Raw genomic sequence first — 21,462 nt, 5'->3', positions numbered from 1 at the left:
TCTTTCCCTCACAAATACAGAATGCTGGAAAATGTATTTAATTCTCATTATTTCAGAGATGCTTATCTCTGAAACGCGTGTACCATCGAGAAATCCACCCTTTCCCTTTGACACCTCATAATATTCATTCTTAATTGTCTTTTCTGATACAACACATACTGCCCAAGGAAACCACACGTTCATGGTCTTTCCCCCTTTCTGCCTTCTTGCATGTGTCTGTTCATCTTTCCAACCCTTGTAGTCTGCAAGGGGTGTTTGAGGTTAGTCTTCTCTTCCTGCACACAAGGAAGAGCCTTCAGAGGTAGATCTGGAAATGCAAAGTGGGTTCCTGAAGCAGTGACTTGGGCTTCAATTCAGCAAAATAATTAAGTTCATATAGTGCATGGAGCTACTTATGTGCTTTGTTGAACTGGGGCTTTGGTTCAAGTTAACCCTAACATCTGCTAAAGGCCACTGTGCAACTACTCGAAGGACACCCCAGACTGTTCAGGTTCGGGCTGTCCCCAAAGGGCGCGCACATGGCTTTCTTCAGAATGAACGAGCACATCCTTTTGCCATGATATCATGCCATGATGTTGCAGTGCTTCAAGCCTTGAGGCTGCATCATTGTGTGATGACGTTCTGCTCTTGCATCAAAACGTTGTGGTACTGTATATGGAAACGGGAGTGGAATGCAACGTTATGTCATATTCCAAGCCGTGAAGCCCTAAAAATCCCTTTTAAAAATGGTTCTCCTATGCAGAGTGCTAGTGACTGTAGTCTGGGTGATATGGTTTGCTGTGCAAATCCTCCATTTTGGGTAAGACTGGCTTCCCATTTGGGACCCTGGCAAACTGGCTGTCAGTCAGGTTTTATAATCTAGTGCACATTGGTTTGTTGCATGTGCCACAGTCTCAGGCTCCGGTACCTCTGGATGTGCTTGTACAGCTATAGCCAAAGGCAGAAAGGGGGCTTGGTAATGCTCCAAGGGAACAGAGCCTAGACTGTAAACTGAAACACACAGCCTATTTGTTCCAGCGTGTTTTCCTAGACTCTAATGATACATTTCCCTGCTCTTTCTGGTAAGATGCCTTTTTAACTCTAATAAACTTTGTCAAGTTGAAAATCAAATGAGCGGGTCTGGGCTTTGGTTTACACTGCGGTAATGTTTATGACTCCATATAACAGCAGCTCAATTTCCCCTCATTTCAAGAGCAGATTTCCTCTCTTGGCACATCTGGTCTTGCACCCAACAACACTTCATCCTATAAAGGGTAAATGGGGCAGCTGTGATGTTTCATTTAGAACTATTGACCAGACAGATCTGATCTTGGCCATCCTGAACAGAGGAAAATATGAGATGTCTTTCCAGAACTGATGCACCCAGGTGAGCTAGGTTTTTTACAAGAGCTCAGTCCATTGACCATGGAGGGCAGTGGAAATGCCAAGTACGTGGAGGTCTGGGCTCAATTTTGGGTACCAGTTGCATGAAACTCTGGCCCTGATTTCAATAAGAATAGAGACCTGTGACCATCTCCTTATTTTCTCTTGGGTGGTCTACATACCTACATGCAGCCCGGCACCTTAGGGTCCAGGGAATGACAGGGAAGCAAGATGCCATTGGTTAGAATGGTACACTGAACTTTTTGGAGACCTGCTTTCAAATTCTTACCTTGCCACAGGCTTACTATGTAACATTGGGCAAGTCACTTCGGGAAACTGAGGCACAGACAATCTGAAAATGAAAATAATAGCACCTTCCAGCTCCTTATGCAATGAGGTGATGCTAAATAAGTTGAAGCGTATAAGGCACTCAGACGTTTGGTGAAGGTGCTATTGTAACTGTTGCGAAAGGATTGAATAAGGTCTCGTCCCTGAAAGATGGTGAGCTGGATCTTCAGGGGTGATCCAGGACTGGTAGACAGCACCTGGCTTTCTTCCTTCACATCCATCTTGGCCATCCCCTATCTAAGGTATGGCAGACTGAATAGTCTTGTGTGTCATATTCTCCTAAGAACATATCACGTTTTCCCTCCCTTCCCCGCTCTCGCCCTTTCTGCCAGCTTGAGATTCATTTGCAAGCCCAGTGGGGAGAGTATTGCTAATAAGATTGATGGATGAGTTTCAAGTTTAGTTAGCCACAGTCAGTAGCAGCGCATTGTAAGACATGACTTCTCCACAGGGTTTTGGTGGGGCCTTTAATGAAAATCCCAGGAACATGCAAATGTTTGGGGTTTGGCAATGCCACCTAATGATTAGAACGTGGGACTCAGTCCATCAGTCTGAGTAATGTGTCTGTATTTAATATGCATTTGGAAACGGGCACGTTCCCTCTAGGTAGAGTACATGCCAGGGGGAGGGGAAGCTGTCTACAAGAAACTCCCGTCTGTCATTACATTTATAGATTCCAGCCTAAAATACCGAAGCGCTGCGCTCCTGGTCGCCTTGGCTCTCGTTGCAGTGGCATTTTAAATGGAGGCTGCCCCTCCTGACCTTTTTTAAGACTCTACTTGAGGAAGCCTTGTGAAGAAAATACTTGCAGACACTTGCTACTCAGACAAGAGGATATGATGCCTGGCAAGTCAACAAGTAGCCTCAAAGCTACTCCAAGTGAAGAAAATCTGCATCCTGGGAACACTGTTTTCCTTCTGGACAATCAGCTGCTTTCTGTACTCTGTCCTTCTGGGCTACTATTTGGCTCTTGTTCGGAGACAGGAAGCTCCCTAGCAGCCATGATGTAGCAGGATGAAGAGCACTGTATTTTTAGGATTCGTTCAAGCAGGGTGCTGCTTGGGAGTAGGTGAGCATACCTCCTGTAAGGGAGGAGAATGCCTTTAAGGAGGGAAAGTAGTCAGAATCAGATGCAGGGAAGCTTGTTCTCTCTGAATCCAATGCTGTGTAGTTCATAAAAGCACCCAGAGGAGTTTGGAGAGGAACAGGTGCCTCTCACTTCCCTGCTTCAGGTTCTTGTATCACTGTAAAACTTCCAAACCCTGAGCCAGCCAGTACACTGGACCCAGCTGCAGTGCCAGGCTGGCATAGACCTTCAGACAAAGCAAGTCTTGCCAAGAGAGGCAATACTATGTCCCCTTATTCTGCACCATCAGCACTTGGCTGAGGACCGACCACAATGAGTCTTGAGGCTTCTTGGAAGCGCAGTGCATAATTTAGAGAAGCGCAAAGCCCAAGGCCCACGATCTGGCTTGTATTAGAAGGGGCACTAGCTGGTATGAAATCTCCATCAGAGATGTTTATCTTTTGCTGTCAAACTCCTCCTAACAGCCACAAGACAAGAAGACACATGCTCCAGGCCTATCGCACTGAATTACTTGAGCCCTTTGTTTGCTTTTTACTCTGGATGGGCTAGAAGGAAAAGGGGGTCTAAAAAGCTGAGTGTGGAGCAGAATCTTCTTGTTAGTGGTGCCTAGACGGCCTAGTTCAAAGGCTTCACCACAGTTGGTGAAAAAATTAAATATTGATGCTGTCTCTAATTCTGAGCAGATGCTGTAAAATTCCAGTTTGCCACAATGAATGACATCAGCACAGCTGTGAGGAGCACCCAGCAGAGGAAGAATAGGAGAGGTTAACGCAGGACAAGAGTGAGCACCGTTCTGAGGAGTCACAGCTCCTGTCCACAGCAGTTGGAGGGGAGTCACTTTCCTACAGGAAAACCCATCTGGAACCAAAAGGAAACGTTAGTAAAATATTTAAGCACCAAGGGAATCCTTCACTAATGAAACTGCCAAAGAAACCCAGGCTCCCATGCCTCCGTTAAAATTTTTCTTCGCTAAAATTCTGTGCGTCTGAAGAGGCTCAATTTATGTGAGCCTTCACTGAAACAGTTGATAGTATTTCACGGGTATGGCAACTCCTTATCAGAGAGGCTGCTCTTGCCATGCAATTTCAAGGAGTTACAGATGGAGCAATGCTTTACTCAGTGAAGCTGCTTCTGTTTATAGAAAAGGGGTGGGTGGTGGGTATGTGCATGCATGTGCATACTATGTTGGCAAAGGAGTTTTATTCTGGTGTAAAACCCCTAGATTGGGATGGTTTGTGGCATGGTGGTACCAGCAACTTTTTGTGCGTACCTACAGTTTCAGGGAGCGGGAACCAGGCTTCTCTCTTGCTGGAAGTAAGAAGTGGAATAATAACACCACCTGCCCTGCAGGCCAGAGGAGTGGCCCGGGACTGGCTCCATGGACTGAATCAAGGTCAAAGATTACAAACGCATTTCCCCCTCCCCCTGCATACCACATGCAGCACCTGCGGCAGCTGCTCTGGGCAGTCTGGGACTGCATTGTCCATGGTGCCTGCTGTGTCCATATCCACATGCAACTGGTCGAGGGGGGGTCTCCATGGGCAGCATGAGTTTCGGGTTGGTTGGAGCAGGTGCTGAATCTAACATGTGGTGACCCCATGGAAGTTTCCCCATCCCTCAGGCTGGATCCATCACCTACTCAGGGCAGTCTGGGACTGCACCACACATGGCACCTGCTATGGGACCCATGCCATATACTGCTTGTGTCCTGGACCAGCCAGAGTGGGTGCTGCAGGTGCTGGATCCAGTTGTGGGGGAAGGGAATGGGATTCTGGACTTGCCCCATGTGAGGCCAGCATTAGGGGCCAGATAATGTTGGCTCCATGGGCTGTAACTTTAACACTTCTGCTTTAGCTCTTTCTCCTGATGGTCTCAACCTCCATTGCACATCTGGGACCAAAGTCATCCCTGGTGTGATTCTGTGGATTCAAGTGAAGTTGCACTGTGCAGTCAGTCAAGTTGCACTGGGGAGAGAGTCCTGCCTTATGAAAGATTCTCCCGACAGTGATTCCTGGCCTCCATTTTACAGATGTCGGGTATGGAGAAGAAATGGAGGATCAAAGAACTTTAGGCCAAAGGTTTTTTTACAATGTTTGAGCGTTTGGGATGCCCTAATTATGGGTGTATAAATATGCATGGCCTGGCAGTCAGAACTGCTGAGCGAATGGAGTCGTGGTGCTTAGGCCTTGGCATTCTCAAATCGGGCAACCAGAAATGGCAGCAATCCAAAATGAGTGCCTGCTTCTTCTGAAAATAGAAGCTTGTTGGATTTTTCCAAGGCCACAGAGTGAGTTAATGGCAAAGTGAGGAAGAGGACTCGGTGTGCCTAACCCTCAAGCTACAACCTTAGGAAGTGGACTGCACATGTCAGTATAGCAAAAACAAAGCAGAAGGAGCTCCTGGCCCTTTGGCCAGAAGTTCTGGGGAACCCATCTTTTAACACTGTCATTTTCCCAGTTCACTATACACCTCCATTCCCCTGCCCCCCAAAAAACCCAACAAAAAAATAACCCAACCCAACCAAACCAAACACTGCAGTCAGGACCTTTGTTACAATATTTTCAGTCTCTCCAGAAGCAGTAATGGTCCATAATAACCCACGAGAGGGTCCTGCTGTAGCCGGCTTCCCAAGTCTCTTGTGGCAGACCCAAGAGACTTGACAAATGAAGCGCACAGGGAGCTGATCCAAGCAGAGCCTCTGTTGGAGCGGCAGTGGCAGGTTGCAAACCACCTGTAAGAACCACTGGGTAGTTAGAATTCAAACTGCAAGAGCTTTGATCAAAGGCTTAAGGATTGCTACTGTGATACTGGTGAAAGCATGTGCTATTGTACACCCACTCTGATCTTTGCCTTGACTCAGCAGAAAAAGAGTTAAACTGTCCTTAGATGAGATCATTTGAATGTCCTGGGATGGTCTCTGTTCTCTTTTGTGTTATGCACCCAGCAGGATGCACCAGCTGCATAAATTGCTCTGCCAAAGAGCATCCACACACTCATGCATCACTGGTTCCTTCTGGACTCCTTGATGACAGGCATGCAGTGCATCCTCGTTGGACCCCAAGTGGGGAGTGTGGGAGGAAGGTAGCATCCTGGAAAGCACAAGCTTCACTTTTTATTGCGTGACCACCAGCTGGGCTACAGTGTGCGTACCATCAGCACAAATGCGCTTCTCGGTAGTATGGCTACACAAGAAATCCTTGTTCCAGGCACCAAAGGGTTAAGCCACGGTGCCCGTTCATCCTTGGGCTCTGGCAGGTGCCTGGTCCCTGCACTAATAAAGGACTGTGCTCAGGTAAAATAAAAACAGGGTTTGAAAAAGGCAACAAAGGCCCCTTACTCCAGGTGTCCAATGATCTGCAAGTACTGGGTTGGGGAAGGTTGGGGGGAGTCCCAGTGTCTGGATTTTACATGCATGAGGCTAAGAGGTTTAGGAGCAATTAGTGACATTTAGGTTCCCCTTAAGGGGCCTGGTTTTAGTATTTTGTAGTGGACAGGTACTCAGCATTATTTGATTATTAGTCTCCTTAATGGTACATCTGGTTGGTCCTTAATGTCATGGGTGACTCTGGCACACCTTGGCTAGATGGGCAGGTTTAGCTTGACAGGTGCCCAGGGTGATACAGGGAGTCAGGAAGGTATCAAGGGTCAGTTTCTGACTCTGTTCACACATCACTGAGCAGAGCAGAGACCTGGTCCAGGACTAGGGCTCCAAGGCCCTAAAAAAATGCAATTTATCATGACAACAACATGTCTGTGATGCTCATGGGGATGTGAAGGATTGTGGACTCAGTGCAACAGGCATTTAGAGAATAAAAAGCAAAAAGAGATAATTTACAGATGTGTATTTGGGAAAACAGCTATTCAAAAGAGGGAGGCTTTGGGGATGGAAGTGGCTTGGCATGGGTGACAGGAGCAAATTCTCTTTGCTGCTTTTTTGAATGCAGAGGAGTTGAGTCTGTTCATTCTGACTCAGTAGCATCTCTGGGGAGCCCTTCACCTCTTGCATCCTGCATGTGTGGAACAGTTTGTCAGTACTGCGCAGTAGCATAACTAAAGGGGAGCAATCAGGGCACTAGCCCTGGGCACTGCCTTGTGTGCTGCTGCCACCCAGGGCGCAGAACTGCTCTTCGTCACCTCTGGTGTTGTCTTTGCCTGCCTTAAAGTCCTGCGGGGCATGATACAGAGTTGGCAGCAGAGTGTTTTGTGGTAAGTCCTGCCTTGACCCCTTGGGCATCTCATCTGTGGGATGTCCAACGCCAGCCTACTTGCAGCAGGTTCAGAATGTCCACAGGGCTGCACAGGGCTAGTCGCATACACACGTTGGGCTTGTGCTTTCTCCTGTATCATGCTGCTGGTACTCGACATGCTGTAAATACTCAGCTGTGTCGGTACAGGACTAAAGAAGTAAGCAACAGAAAGGACAGCTGCTTGGGAGAAGAGGGGTGGCCTTGGGGTGAAGGCAGTGATCGGGGACCCAAAAGACTTAGGTTTCTGGCTCCACTACAAATTTCCTGTCTGACCTTGGAGAAGTCACTTAGTCTCTTAATGTTTCCTTCTTCCCACTCTTTGTCTATCTGTCTTGTTTAGACTGCGCTGCTTGGGGCAAGGATTCCTTCTGACTACATCTGGGGCCTAGCACAATGGGGGTCTGCTTGTGGACTGGATCCTCTAACGGCTGGGTCAGTACTGCTGGTATGCCCAGAAACGTGTGCCGTGTTCACCGCTCAGGGATGCTGACTCCCAGTTACACCAGTTACTGCCTGTCATTCCAGAGATTTCCAATGAAGCAGCACAGTGCTTCTGAAGCCGTGCTCACCTACATGAAAACTGGGTTTGATAATACTTATCTGCCTTACCGTAGTTTTATTTGCGAGCGCTGGTAAAATCTTTTGAGCTCCCCTGATGAAAGGCCCTATAATACTGCAAAGCATTATGGTTTTTGGACAGACCCTAGAAAAGGTTATTTATTGTCTCTGTACCCGCTGCTCTCTGGAGGAAACTCCTTGGGCTATCGCCCTTCTGAACAAGCATCACATGCAGCAGCAGCAGGGATGGGTGGGGGTGGGGGAGCAGAGAAGGGAAAGGACAATGGAATTTAGTTTTGTCTGGTTTGCTTTGTTAGTCTCATTCCATTGCGCAGGAGGGGAAAACGCAATTCCCCTTCAGGAGATGCACTGAGAGACTCTAAGAGCAAAAGAGAGAGAGAGAAGTTTATTATCAAGGCTCCCAGCATCAACATGTATCCAGTGAGGAACGCAACAACCGTGACCGGAGGGGGTTGGAAGGGATGTAGTCCAGTTGAAGGCACTGGGAACTGCTTTACGCACACACACACACACACCCACACACACAAGGACAAGCAAGGCTTCAGGCTGCTCTAGTGTCTGGGGAAGGAGAGAGGAAATATTTCCAGCCAAGGTGTTCGGAGGTCCTGGAAAGAAGATTCCAATATTGCCTCTGTGTCTGCATGTGTCCAGGCGTGGAGTGAGGCAAAGCATGACTCCCTCGCCTCCCCTGGAGAACAAAGGCATTTGGCCGGGGGAAAGAAGAGAGTCAGGTGTGAAGAGGACTAGCTTCCTGGCATCAATCAGTAGGCAAGTGTGGCTACTACATGATTTGCATGCATGGGCTTGCTTGGCGCTCATTACCGGGCAGCTGTCAGAACTTTCTCGCTGGGGTCCGAGCGTATCTGTCTGTGCCGACTGCTCTCCATGGCCTCTCTGATCCTGAAGCAGCAGTCCGCAGCATTTGCAAGGGCTCACAGATGTCAAATCAGCAGATGGGTTCTGCAAACCTCCTCCTCCTCCTCAGCTGTCTTGTGTCCCCGCCTGGGTAGATGGCAATTTCCAGAGCTTTGGTCGGCTTGGAGAAAGCTTTTTGGCTGCCCACCACAGGCATGTTCTGAGCCTGCGAGGCAGGAACGTCCTCCTGCTGGCTCGTGGTTACTGCAACCCCTAATTGTATCCCAGGCACGGAGCACAGATTTACCCACTGCTAAATTTGTCCTCTTAGCAGGGCTGCTGAAGAGATGGAGAGGCAGAGTCTCTCCCCGTGTCCTTGTACTTCTGGTTAGATGGCTTTGTTGTTTACATGGGAAAACTGTCATGGAGCTGGGGCGGGGGGGCAGCTATCATAGATGTTTAACTGTGCTGCAAGACGCTGAGGCTCCCTAAAGTAATTCTGGTAACCATGAACGTGGCTTGTGTGGGCTCTAGAGAAGATGAGCTCACAAATGGCTTCCCTCTTTTCTAGTCCTTGGACTAATCTCTGCCCTGAAGAATTTTCCTATTTAAATCATGATCTCGGGAGAACTGCCCTAGCCTCAGTGTTTTGGGCAGTCCAAGTGAGAGCGGGTTTTGCACGATTTTGGGAGGGTTGGCACCTCAAAGCAGCCCTCTTATTGACCCTTTTCTAGGCCATTTGAAAGGGCCCCCCAAAAGTTTGTTCTTGAAACGAACAAGAAACTGAGATCTCATCAAGTCAGCTCTGGGGCTAGATGTTTGGTTACTGTAAGGCAAGGTATCTCTGATTGCTCAGTGGAGCTATGTTGACTTACACCAGCTGACAGGCTACTTCATAGAGCTATCTGCACATAATGCACCTAGAAACCTCCTATTGTAGCATCTTCGCCACTGCTGCACTGTCCTAACAAAAGCAGTACAGTGAGATGTACTGCCCAGTACCAGTCCAGGACTGCCATAGGATTCCAGTTGGATGCAGCTGCTGTAGAGGGCTTCAGAGGGGAAGGAGCCCATAATTTAACCAAGACCCTAACTTATTAAGAAGTTCCTTAAAAAACAGGAAAGGGCATTGTATTTAGGGATGAACTGGGAGTATTCTGAGCCTTGTGCCCTCAGCTGCACCTTTGCTATGGCAGCAACCTGCTGAATACAGCACGGGCTGCTGGTTCTCCAGTGGCCGTCACCTGCTTCCCCGGGTAGGATCTGTTGCAGTAACCTGGCTCAGAGATGAGAAGGGTGCTGTTCACCATTCCTAGGTCATCGGCCAGGTTTTGGAGCAGGTGTAATCAGATTTGGGATGCTGTTTTATTCCCTTTGGCAGCTTGGTGGGGAAGTACTGTAGCCTTTGAGAACACTGAGTGCCTCCCTGTTTTGGTGTGGAAAGGACATGGGGTGTGGTGGGGGATGGGAAGGCAACCCAAGAATAAGTATGGGGGCAGCAGGGGGAGGGAAGCTGTGGGGGGGGAATTAAAAGAGCTCCCGTTTCTTCCAACAGTCAATGCTACTGGGAGGCTGAGAGTCTAGGCAGGCCGTCTCCCTTTTCATTCCGCGTTGCCAGCTGCTATTAATACTACAATGCGTGAGTTTTTACAGCACCAGCAGAAAGGCCAGAGAGGATATGCTGGGGATTTCCTGCCGTTTGAATGGATTCAGGAGGAGACTCAGTGGGGGCAGAACACAGCTCTAACTAGGGGCTCTGCTGATAGACATGCACGGCCCCCTCCTAACAGCAGGAACGGAACCAGAAACAGATACGTGTGCATCAAATAAATGAGCCGTGTGGGCCTGGGGACTTGCAGAGAGAGGCTGCCAACATTTTTAATATGGGTGCCCATTAAAACATACTCCCCTTCCCCCATACCCTGGTGTCTGATAAACTCTGTCCCAGGCATGCTTGTGGTCTTAGAGGCAGGGGGGGTAGGAATGGAGAATGCATATGTGCATGTTCCCTATTTCAGACAAGTAGGCTTTCACATGGAAATAGCCTGGGAGGGAAGTAACAGCACTTGACAAACAAACTTCTGTAAGAACCACGTGCTGGAACTGCTTGGCACCGAGTGGACAGGGCAGTTCACAATTTGGCTTGAATAACTAGAAGTAGAGGGGCAAAAACTATGTGGGGTGGGATCGCTTTTTCCCATATATATTTAACTCCCTGCCACCTGGTACAATTTGGGCCATTCTAAAGCAGAACAACTACCCCTTCAGAAGCACGCCGAGGAGCCCCAGTGATCAGTCAGCTTTGGCACAGAAGATTTTGCTGCAGGCAGAGGTGTGGGAGGCAGGAGACGCTCCCCCCGCCACGAGTGGCACATCCACTTGGGCTTCATCAAGGACATGTCAAATGGTGGATGTAGGAGATGGGTTCTTAGAACAAATGCTTAGGGATTGTTGTGAGGTCCTGTTTATCCTGGACTAAATTCAGGCCAAGTGTAAATGGGCACAGCCTTAATGGAGTGGAGCTGGCTCAGTGTTTCTAGAGCCAGAAGTATTCTACTGCACGCGGCTGACTCGGGCCAGTGCTTCTGTATCCATCCTGCCTGCCCATCCTTTCATTTCCTCCCATGCTCCTAGCACTACTGATGATTGAGAGAGTCCAGTAGATAACTGAACCTCTACTTACGCTTTGGCTGTGTGGATGCTAGAAAAGTCCTAGGTCATGCCTGCAATTCCCCCTGCTTTTTTATATTGGAAATCCATTTAAGTGGAACCCCTGAGGCTACTCATTGTAGTGCATCCTAGTGACCTGACTTCCATGTGCTGAAATGTGGTACTCCTTTGGCCCAAGTGCCAGGGCAGGAGCAGCAGCAATTAAAATTTGTTAACAGAAGGAGGAAAATGAAGTATGGATGATTGTTTGCTGGGCCTGGGATTTTGTGCTGCCTGCTCTCATACCAGTTCATATCATAGGATCCCCATGCTGGCTTGGAGTCTGCATTGTGTTTTCACTGAGAAAGTGGCAAGAGTCTCTGGGAGGGATGGTATCTTTGGAGCCTTATTGCAGGAGGATAGGATTGATGGATGCTGTCCTACCCAGGTGAGTCCTACAAATGCTCTGAGACTACAGACCAGGACAGCCCACAATAATGGCATTCACCAAGCTGCTCTTATGATTAAGTGTCCAAATCCCATTAACTTGACATGGCATCCAAACCACCTAGATTTGCAAAGCTTAGGCTGTAACCCTAGGACTTTTGCCATGTGAACACCAGTTTGGATAGCGGACAGTTCTTCCCTTAACCAGAATGAGGGGGGATCTGAGCTCTGCAGTGTATCAGATGCTATGGTGAGCAGGCTATAAAAGCTAGAGTTGGATTGGACCTGTGTTTCTCAGCAGTGCTCCTACTCCCCACCTGTGGCAGCCACCCAGGTGGTAATGAAAGAATTGGAGTACTGAATACCCTGAGGGAGGTTAACCAGTGCCTGTCTTAATGAAATGGGCTTCACTGTCTAAATCTGTGTATGAGCTTTTGCTGACCACATAATGGCTGCTTTATTTGTCCACAGAGCTGCTGTGCTGCCAGCATCCAGCTCATTGCCTTGCAAAGTGCTTCTGGGTCTCTCAACTCAGGCAGGAAAAACACAGAGTGTGTGTGTGTGTGTGTGTGTGTGTGTGTGTGTGTGTGTGTGTGTGTGTGTATGTGTGTGCATACATACATCCACTGTGTTTTTCCTGTATTTCCTATATTATATATATGTGTGTGTGTGTGTGTGTGTGTGTAATACCCCAGCTCAAGCGTCTAGCTGGATTTGCTTTGTTGTCCTGCTTGCAGTTGCTTGCCCACTGCCTCACTTTTGTCTGCAGCCATCATAACTAGCGACCGTGCTGGCTGGGGTCCAGGTTCATGTGAATTAGCTGTGGACCAGCCCTCATCTCAGCCCTGCTCAGCACACCCAATATATAAAGATTAAGGAAGCAAATGCTTATCTGAGCATATGGTTGGATCCATCACATATTCAACAACATGTGCTTGAAGATGAGAGCCTTCTAAAATGCTTTGCTGAACTGTATCCTTAGCAATGATATTTTGGCTGCAAAAATGCATGTGTTTTCACTAACGGGCAACATTAGAAATGACTGGGTAGGCTGTTCTGCTTTATTTAGATTTATAGACTACCTACTTCATAAAATACCAATTCAGGGCTTGAAGCCCTTTTGCCTGGTACAGTACAAATAGAAATGCAAACAAAACTCAACAAACTCCTTGATACCAAGAAGGAAAATACCGCCTTCCTTATCCCCCATCCCCTGCATTTTTCTATCCCCAGCCTTCCTCAGCAGGCTGCAATGAGCATCCTGATATCTAGGCTATTGCAGACCTGAGGAGGAGGGCCAGAAAGCAATTCCAAAGCGTTGAGAATCTCTTGCAGAAAATCCCACGCCTCCCTTTTAAGCAAAAGAATAGAAGTGCCTCTGCCACTCGTAGCTGTGGCAATATTGCACAGGCATCTTCAGGAGAGTTAATCAAAATCCCATCTTTGCTTAATTATAGTTGTTTAATTAAACTATAGTAAACCTCTGAGTGGCTGCTCTATTACACAGTTAGAGTGGCCTTAATGTGGTTTAGCTTAATTCACTTATAAAATAAATTAAACCAAACCCAATTAAAAGTTCCATTAATTTTGAATAAGAGCGTCCACACCGAGATTTCATACTGTAAAATTAAATTCATCCCTTTGGTTCACTCAGACCAGCTTCCCACGTGCAACTGGGTAGGCAGGTCCTGAGGGAAATAATGTGTCAGACTGGCAGGTCACAAGCTGGCCAGGTCATGATGGGTTAAAATCCACAGGCTGCCCCTAATCTCTCCTTCCTTTCCATTCACCCTCTTCCTCTCTTGACACTTCCCCTGAGCTTTATCCTTTCCTCTGGAGCCCCTGACTGGCTTACTGTATAAAGAAATAAAGAGCTGCCCCGTGGAATGCAGTTCGCTGGATCCTGTGCTGTATGCAGCTCTGCATCTCTCAGAGGAGTTTTCCTTCTCTGAGTACTGCACCTGTTGTATTTCAGACAGGAAGTATATGGTTGCTATTTGTGCATGGAAAAACATCACCTATTGTTCCCTTGTTAATGCCCTCACTGTTTATGTAGGCAATAAGAATATCCAGAGGTCCAATAGAAAGTCATAAAAGAATAAATACGAGTTTGAGACGGTACCTAAGCACTTCCTCTATGGGGCCTGGGCCAGCTGCTGTCGGAGATTGGAAGAAACCTCCCCTGGGGACTGGTTAGCCTGTCTTGACTCCTGCAGGCTTCTTTGCATCTCTCTCTGAAGCAGCTGGCAGTGGCCCCAAGATGTGGAGCTCGCTGGGCCCCCGGCCTCACCCTGTACAGCAATTCCTTTTCTCCCCTTTCTGGCTTGGCACGGAACAGATTCCAGCCCCAGGTGTGTTGGGAGGTGTGTAGCTTTTGGGGGTATTTTTAGTGTTGCAGCCAAAAACAGTGCAGAATAGATTTGGCTCTTATAAACCATGGTATGCATTTTGACAGCTTTCTTTTAATGCACAGATTCTTTTGTGGAAAACTTACTCATCTGGATAGATAACGGTTTGATTATGGAATACACATCACTATGGGGGAAGTGCCGGATGCCAATGCAGCTGTAATACACATCCTTTTCCATATAGATTGCAAGCTTTTGAGGGTAGAGACTTGGTTAGGGGGTGGGTGGGTGGATGGGTGGGTGTGTGTGCAGTGCTTACTGTGGCAGAAATCGGAACAATGGTATCCCCCTCCTACCCAGCTGCATTTCCTACACCCCCTTGGCTCTCTTGCATTCACACTCTGAGGAAAGAAGCTGGTGCCCTCACAGCTGGCTTGTTGACTCATGGCTCAAGGCTATCAATAGGAGTTAGCAGATTGTTCTCTTGGACAAGCTGCTGGATGACGTGGCCGATTGGCAGTGGATGCCCTCTGTGCTTCATCACTTAGTACCATCCACCGGGCCCTGGCTCTAGATTCATGCTGCAGTGATAGGGATGACTCCAGTGTCATCTGAGCCACTGTGTCTGGTGGAACGAACTTTCTGTGGCTTTGATAACAGCCTGTGTAAATGTGGCAGGGGAACCAGGCGCTCTCAGCGATCCTTGAGGATTTGTTCCAAGAATCCAACTCCTATACTCACCATTTGACATGTCCTTGATGAAGCCCAGGAGGGGAGGTCCTACTCAGAGGGCCGCTCATGGCCGTGGGGAGTGTCTCTAGCCTTCCAACTCCAGAAGACATCAGCTTGGTACTCTTCCTACTGAGCAAGAAGGCCCTAAGTTCAAGTCCCACCAGAGGACTTGGCTTTATTGGTAGTGCTGATATTGCTGCAATGTAATAAGTGCTGGCTTTAGAGCGGTGTCAAGCTCGAGTCTCTTCCTTTCATCTCTGGCAGCCCTCCACATGGAAGTTTTCATGAGAAGCAGCCTGTAGCTCTAGCGTCTGTGCCAACAATCCCCACATCCCACTCTCCAGAGAAGAGGCTCCAATGCCTAGCCTTGCACAGGAGCTCATAATGGCAGCTCCATTTACTCTGTACTGCCAGCACATATCATGTCACCGCCTAGTAAGTGAAAGGTGCTTTAAAAACGCCTGCCTCGGCTTCATTGTGGGATGACAGGGGAGCCACTGAATCCTGTCGTGGCTGGGAGTGCTTGAAGGAAAGCTTTCACTATCAGTTTTGAGCTGGCTGCAGAAATCCTTTCTCTTATCACTTGTGCAACAAGGGAGGGCACAGCAGCCAGGCGTTCATGCAAAGGCAAAGCAGGGACTCGTTGCCAAGATTCAGTAGTAAACCTCTCCAGCAGGACTCCAGTGAGAGAGTGATCATGTGCGGCCATTGGGTCCTTCCTGGTAGCAGACAGCCCGTGATGCTCTGCTTGGGAATTAAGTCAGCCTTCATCAACGGAATAGTTTATGCATGAATCGAAACTTCAGACCTGGCTGAGTGGGGGAAGAAGCAGGATCTTAGCTCTTTAAAATGCTGTAGCCAAGGAAGGAGGAGGGGATAGAGGAAATAGCAGCAAAATAAGACTGAGGAAGCAGGGAGAGATTTGAGAAGCTGCGTGAGTTGTTCACTCGGGTTTTCCAAGGAACCAAGTTCTCTAAAGCATCTTCTGGTGGATATTAAGAGACAGCTGCGGAGACAGGCACGTTCTCCTGAAGATTTTCATGCTGTACCTTTAAGACTGTCTGACAGAGAACTTGGGCTTTGCGGTCATCTGTGCGTGACGGAATATTTTGGGGAGTTGTTGAATTTTCGGGTCATGCACCCCTTGTTTCTTCTTTCTTCTTTCTCTCTCTCTTGCCCTTTCTTCTCATTTCAAAGAGACAAAGCGACTTCAGTTTGGAGCACAAACATATGATCCGCACATGGAAATGTGGTAATTTGGATGCATTCATGATTGCAACAGATTGAAGAAATTAGACGAGACAAAGAGCTTTTTTTGGAAGAGGAGGAGGAGGAGGCAAGGAAAGGAGGGAGGGAGAGTGGGTGAAAGAAGGGGACACCACCGAAAAAAGGGACGGCCGTGACACGCGGATGCTAAATATATCCTGTAGTAATGGAGAGGGACCGGATTTCAGGTAGGCTACCGATCCTTTTTATATGCTGTAGTTTCCCTCTCTTCTGCCTGCCCCTCACTCACCCTGTAGCTTCTGCAGATTAAGGAAAGAAACAGCCAAGCTCCGGTTGGATTTCCAAGAGTCCTTTAAATATTATTATGATGATGATTTGTTTGCTGTTACCCTCTTTTATTATTTTTGTCATTTTTCCCCTTCATTTTTTTCCTCCCCCTCAGTCCGTGAGGAAGACAGAGCTTCCAGCAGGAGCATGGGGGGTGTGGGAGAAAGAAGCTGTTTGGGTCTGGATTTCATTTGAGTCTTTCTCGCTCTTCCCATTTCCCGCACCGAATGAGGGGGGATGAACGCTGAGGCTGTTAGCTCAGCGCTCGCAGTCGGGGAGAGAGGGAGAGAGAGGAAAAATCTCCTGGCTCTTGGCGTGAGGTTGCATTTATATTGCAGAGGTCGGCTCCTTCGTTTGCCTGGCTGCGTGTTGCGGTTTGAGAGCTCTCTCTGCCTGCCAAGGCTTGTGCTAAAGACCGTATCTTCCCCTCTCTTGCCCTCCAATAATGCCTGTAATCGCCAAGCAGAGAATCAGTTGCACTTCAGGAGACTCCAGGACGGCTCCTCATGGCTACACAGGCATTTCCCCCTCAAGAGCTTGTGCTGGTTACATAACTCTGGAAAAGGGGCTGATTTCATGAAGTTAACTCAGTTGTGCTTTGTCTTGTTGGCAAATTGTATCTGATGGGGGAGTGGGAGAGCCGACAGGGTGAAGAGGTGGAATGAATAACTGTTCCTGTACTTTCTGGCCAATCCCAGTTACTGGTGCTTGCCTAAAACAATCCCCAAACTCCTGCTGGGTGCATGCACAATGTCCAGCGGCAGCATCTCTCAGTGAGTAGCACTTGCTCTGTTTGCAGGGCCTGTAACTTGGCTGTGTCCTCAGCATCCAGTCACTGCTGGAGCCAAACTAAGAACAGGGCTAAGTCCCTAGAGAGCACGGAGGCGCCAGGAGAGAAGACTTGAACAGAGGAGTTCACATGCATTTGGAAGGCCAGGTGTCCAGTGAGCTGCCGCAGGCAATGGCATGGGGAGCCCCAGCCTGGTTTAGCCTGCCTGGCGGTTCTCTGCTCTTCCTGGCTCTGCTCCATGCTGGACGGCAGAGGGACAGACTGAGGTGCTGAGCAGGACCCCTCTTACCTGCTCAGGAGCCTGCATGTTCTTCTGTCCTCTCTGAGTTGGCATGGGCGAGGCAGTGGCTGGGAGGGGCAAGGCAAGCAGCCCAGTCTCTGGGGCGTTCCCGACTAGGGCTGTTGGGCACCAGCTTTGGAGAGAAAACCACAGACTGAGAGGAAGTGTTTGAGCCGGGGTGGAGGGAAGCAGTGGTCAGGGAATGCTGCTCCCATTCCTAGGTTAATGTGGGCCACATAATTCAACAAGGTGGCTATTCTAGCATTGCCCAATGCATCTGAGGGCTGGGCAGACCCCTGTCATACCAAAAGGTGCTGTATAAGATAGAAGCAGAGAGCACTGGACAGCTTTCAGCATCTGTCGCTCTCTTAGACATGAGGAAGTTAAATATCTTTTCAGAAGCTTCTCCTCACTCCAGCTGACTATGTATCGGTGCTTGGTTGGCACCTGAAGACTGGGGATAGACAAGAGCCCAAGCCGGCTGGGGGACACATCCATCTAGGAGGGGCACAGCCTGGGAGTTGTAGGGTATCTGCCACTAATGCTAGTGGGATCTGCTAGCACTCCCCGCTGCCCAAAGCGAGTACGATGGACTCACACATGCTCGCTTGCACTCTTGCTCTTACTCCTGCTCCATTTCAAAGCATCCTGGATGCCGCTCATGACTCAAAGGACAGTTTCTATGTGTCAGAATACCAGCCCTGGGCCACTGCACAGCAAGCCTCTCCTGGGGGCAGAAGAAAGCAGCTGAGTGGGGTGAGGAAGCTCTGTAGAACAGAGCCAATAAATCTCTGGGTGATCTGGACCCAGGATAAATGGCTGTTGCATTCCTGATATTCCCCCTCTTCAAGCAAGGCAGGACTGGGGGGAGGGGGAGTTGCAATAGGAGCCGGAGTAACAGCAGTGCTGGCAAGAAACTGAACTCCAGCCTTTGTCCCTAGTCACACAATATGAGACATTCACTTCCTTCAAGAGCAGCCTCAGAGCTCAGCCCCCAAGAGGCCCTGTTCACCTTGGGAACTACCTGACACAACACAAATGCAGCTGCTGAATATAGCACAGTGCTGTCTGGCTTTGCGTTGGACATCTCCTGCCCTCTCTGGTCCGAGATATCCAATACTGAGAATAGCCTGTGCTGTGGAGCTAAGGGAAGGAAAGACGCCAGTGGAGGTGTATTTGTGCAGCTCTGGTGAACCTCAAATGCCACTTGCAAGGTATGCAAATGGTTGTGCCTGCTAGTGACTTAGCTTGTGTGTGCCAATGACCCCGCTGGAATTTGATGGATCTGTGTGGATGCCAGGGGCCTTGATAGCTGAGTTGTACAGCTGCTGGGAGGGAACAGGCATGAGAGCCCCATGAAAGTTTAAATCCTGATGAGAAGTAGGTGTGGTGGTTGATGTGCACCAAAAGAGGGAGCTGTGATGGGGGTGGGGAGGGAGGGCATTAACGTGGGGCACAACTGGCCCCTTTTTTGCACTTATGGCTTAGGCTTGGGAGCGTTTCACTGGAGCAGAAAGTTCCAGGCTTTGTTCTCACTTCTGCATTTAAAAAAGTTCTCTCTGAAGGGCATGGACCCACTTCACACTGTTGGTGAAACAGGGCTTTCCTGAAGGAAATGCAAGCGGGGACGTGGGCCTGTTTGGGAGCTGAAACACAATAAGGCAAAAAATGGTTAACAATAAACAATGCCCTTGTGTTTGGAGAGGAAGCAAGAATGTGCTGGGTAAGATGCTTTAGAGCAATGGTGGAGAAGGGGTTAAAGGTAAGCTTAGACAGACAGGATGTAGGAAAATCCTGTGAAGGGAGATTCTGAGCAGCAAGCTGACTGTTCAGACCTCGACATCATTATTAGTCTCTCAGGTTTCTCCTGCGAAGTGCAAAGCTGCTGGGTCTACAAGGTCCTGCCAACCATCGGCAGAGCCAGTGGCGCCAGGCACACGACAGCCAGCTGTCCCCCACGGGCTAGATCCTTACTTGGGCTCTGACTCTGGTCTCACACACACCAGCCTCACTCTGCTGCTATTACGGGTGCATGCTGGAATACTTGGGAGGAGAATCCAACCCACCGCTTTCCATTTGGCCCTTACCCATGGAAGCTGGTTGGATCCTGCCTGAGTCAAGGCCTTGTGATTTGGCTGTTCCTGCTCCAGATGTGACAGGAGCTGACAGTTCAGCTGCTGGTGTCTAAGTCTGAAGCATTTGCCTCCTGCACGTAGTGCCGGTGGTTCTGCAATGCTTGCAGGAGGAGAAAACCCAGTGATTAAGTGAAACCTGACTCAGAGCAGCACAGCAACATGGGGTGAGAGGGGGGATGAGGAGGGGGAGGGCAGTGACATTTCCCAGTCAATGCTCTGGCCATGAATGTGGTTTTAATTCATGTTCCACCACTGGGTTGGGCCATCACGGGGTGGGCATGAATAGCTCATCTGACTCAGCTGTTACCCAAGCCCTGCAAAGGGCCCCAGCATGAATGGGAGTTGAGCCTCTACCCTATATTATGGCTAATGCAAGTTCAGAGAGCTCCATTTAAATGCTGTTCCTTTAAAACTTTCTTTTCTCCTCCTATTCTATAAAGGTCTTCATCCCATGCTCCTGACCCCAGTTTCTGATCACCTTTCAGTAGTGTGCTAAGCAGCAGGGCTGACATCTGCCACATATCTGCTCCTTCCTTGATGGGAGTAATGTACAGTCAAGTGCTGTTATTATTATTCTGTGCACATATGTTACTATACGCTTATGGCAGAGAAGACAGATCATAGGCAAACACTTTCCATGTGGAGCAGAAGGTTTGGTCCTTATTCCTGAAAGGGTTTTTTCCATAGTTTTAGCCCTGGCCCTTGAGAAAGCTCCAGGCCTTGCACTGACCTCCAGGGTGGAAAATGCCTCTGTCTGCATCTATCCTGGGCACCTAATCCTGATAATTGCTTTTGGTACTATTTTGATATATTTATTTTATTTAGCATATGTGGTTTCAGCATATTGTTTCAGCATTGTAAATGGACGTAAGTCAACAATGTGGGACATGGTTTGAACTTGATTGCAAGGGCATTTGTTGTCATTGCGAAGGCCCCATTGGTATAGGTTTGAGGCACAGCAACTCTGTCTAGTTCGAAAATGGTTGAGAAGTGCCCAATAACAGCGTGCCTAGTTAAATCCTAGTTGACTGACTGTAGGGTCAGAGATGAAGTAGTGATTGATTGGTGCTTGTGCTGACCATTCTTCATGCCACTAAGGAAGGAAAAGTCAAAGGGATTTGGAAGGGTAGACCATATTGGATATCTTGAGGGGCAAAGGAAGCTATTGGTGGGTGGAATATGAACCAGTGTACTGGCAGTGTAGGATTATCCCGGAGTCTGGCTAGTAAGTTTGCTTCAACATTTGTGTAGCAGAGATGATGGGGAGCAATATTACCAAGTACTGCTAACCATGGGAGTGGAGTGGGGTGCAATGTGCCTGACACAACATGCACGGTAGCATGTAGCTGGGTGTCCGCTAATTTGCTGTGGGATGAATGAGCCCATACAGGGGCACAGTATTTTGCAACTGAATAATACAGTGCAAGAGCAGATGGACATAGTGTGGAGGCATTTATTTTCACATAAATGCTCATTTTTAACACTATAACTCTGTAGTCCATTTTAATCTAAGCTATCTGACTCACTAGTGTCACCTGACACAAGAGAACACGGTGTTAGAAAGCACAGGCTTGTTTAAATTGGTTGTCATCAGAGCTATCTTCTTTTGTGTTCTAGAAAGGCCTGAATGAATAGCTATACCTAAGGGGTATTCTTGAACCATGATTTATTTAGACCCCTTCCTCTGTCTTTTCTAGTTGTCAGGACAGACTGCTTGGCAGCTGGTTGGTTCCTAATGGTGAAATTGCTTCCCCTTTCTTCACTTATCCTAACACTCCAGCGATAAAGGGCCAAACTTGTTTTTATTAGCAACCTTGGTTAGAAGCTGATGAGATGACTGTGAGTTTACATGTATTGAGAGGTTTGGGGTGTGGTGGGGAACAGGTGCAGTCTGTATAGAGGATACCTGGTCCCAGATGAATTATTGATTATGCTTTTAAAAATGGTTTGTAGAGAGTTAATAAATGATTAATTGGTCTTTATAACATGGTTGACAAAAGATGTCATGTGTTACATATGGTTCATAAGTGCATTGCTAAAATATATTTA

The 21,462-nt window shown here is 48.3% G+C and overlaps 1 protein-coding gene across 2 annotated transcripts in view; it reads left to right on the top strand.

Moving 5' to 3' along the window:
- Window positions 1–21,462, top strand: part of SEPT9 (septin 9) — a 238,179-nt gene that overhangs the window by 45,560 nt on the left and 171,157 nt on the right. Inside the window, exon 1 of one of the 2 annotated variants that reach the window (XM_006018334.3) lies at window positions 15,376–16,108. The exons of the other annotated variant lie outside the window; for it this stretch is intronic. Within the exon in view, the coding sequence (XP_006018396.1) occupies window positions 16,087–16,108 (22 nt within the window). The 5' untranslated portion in view covers window positions 15,376–16,086. Of the gene's footprint in view, window positions 1–15,375; window positions 16,109–21,462 lie in introns of those variants that run through there. 2 annotated transcript variants of the gene reach the window in all.

This window comes from Alligator sinensis, unplaced genomic scaffold, assembly GCF_000455745.1.
Source record: "Alligator sinensis unplaced genomic scaffold, ASM45574v1 scaffold400_1, whole genome shotgun sequence".
In the NCBI taxonomy this organism is placed as follows: domain Eukaryota; kingdom Metazoa; phylum Chordata; order Crocodylia; family Alligatoridae; genus Alligator; species Alligator sinensis.
This window is presented reverse-complemented; position numbering and strand designations above follow the sequence as displayed.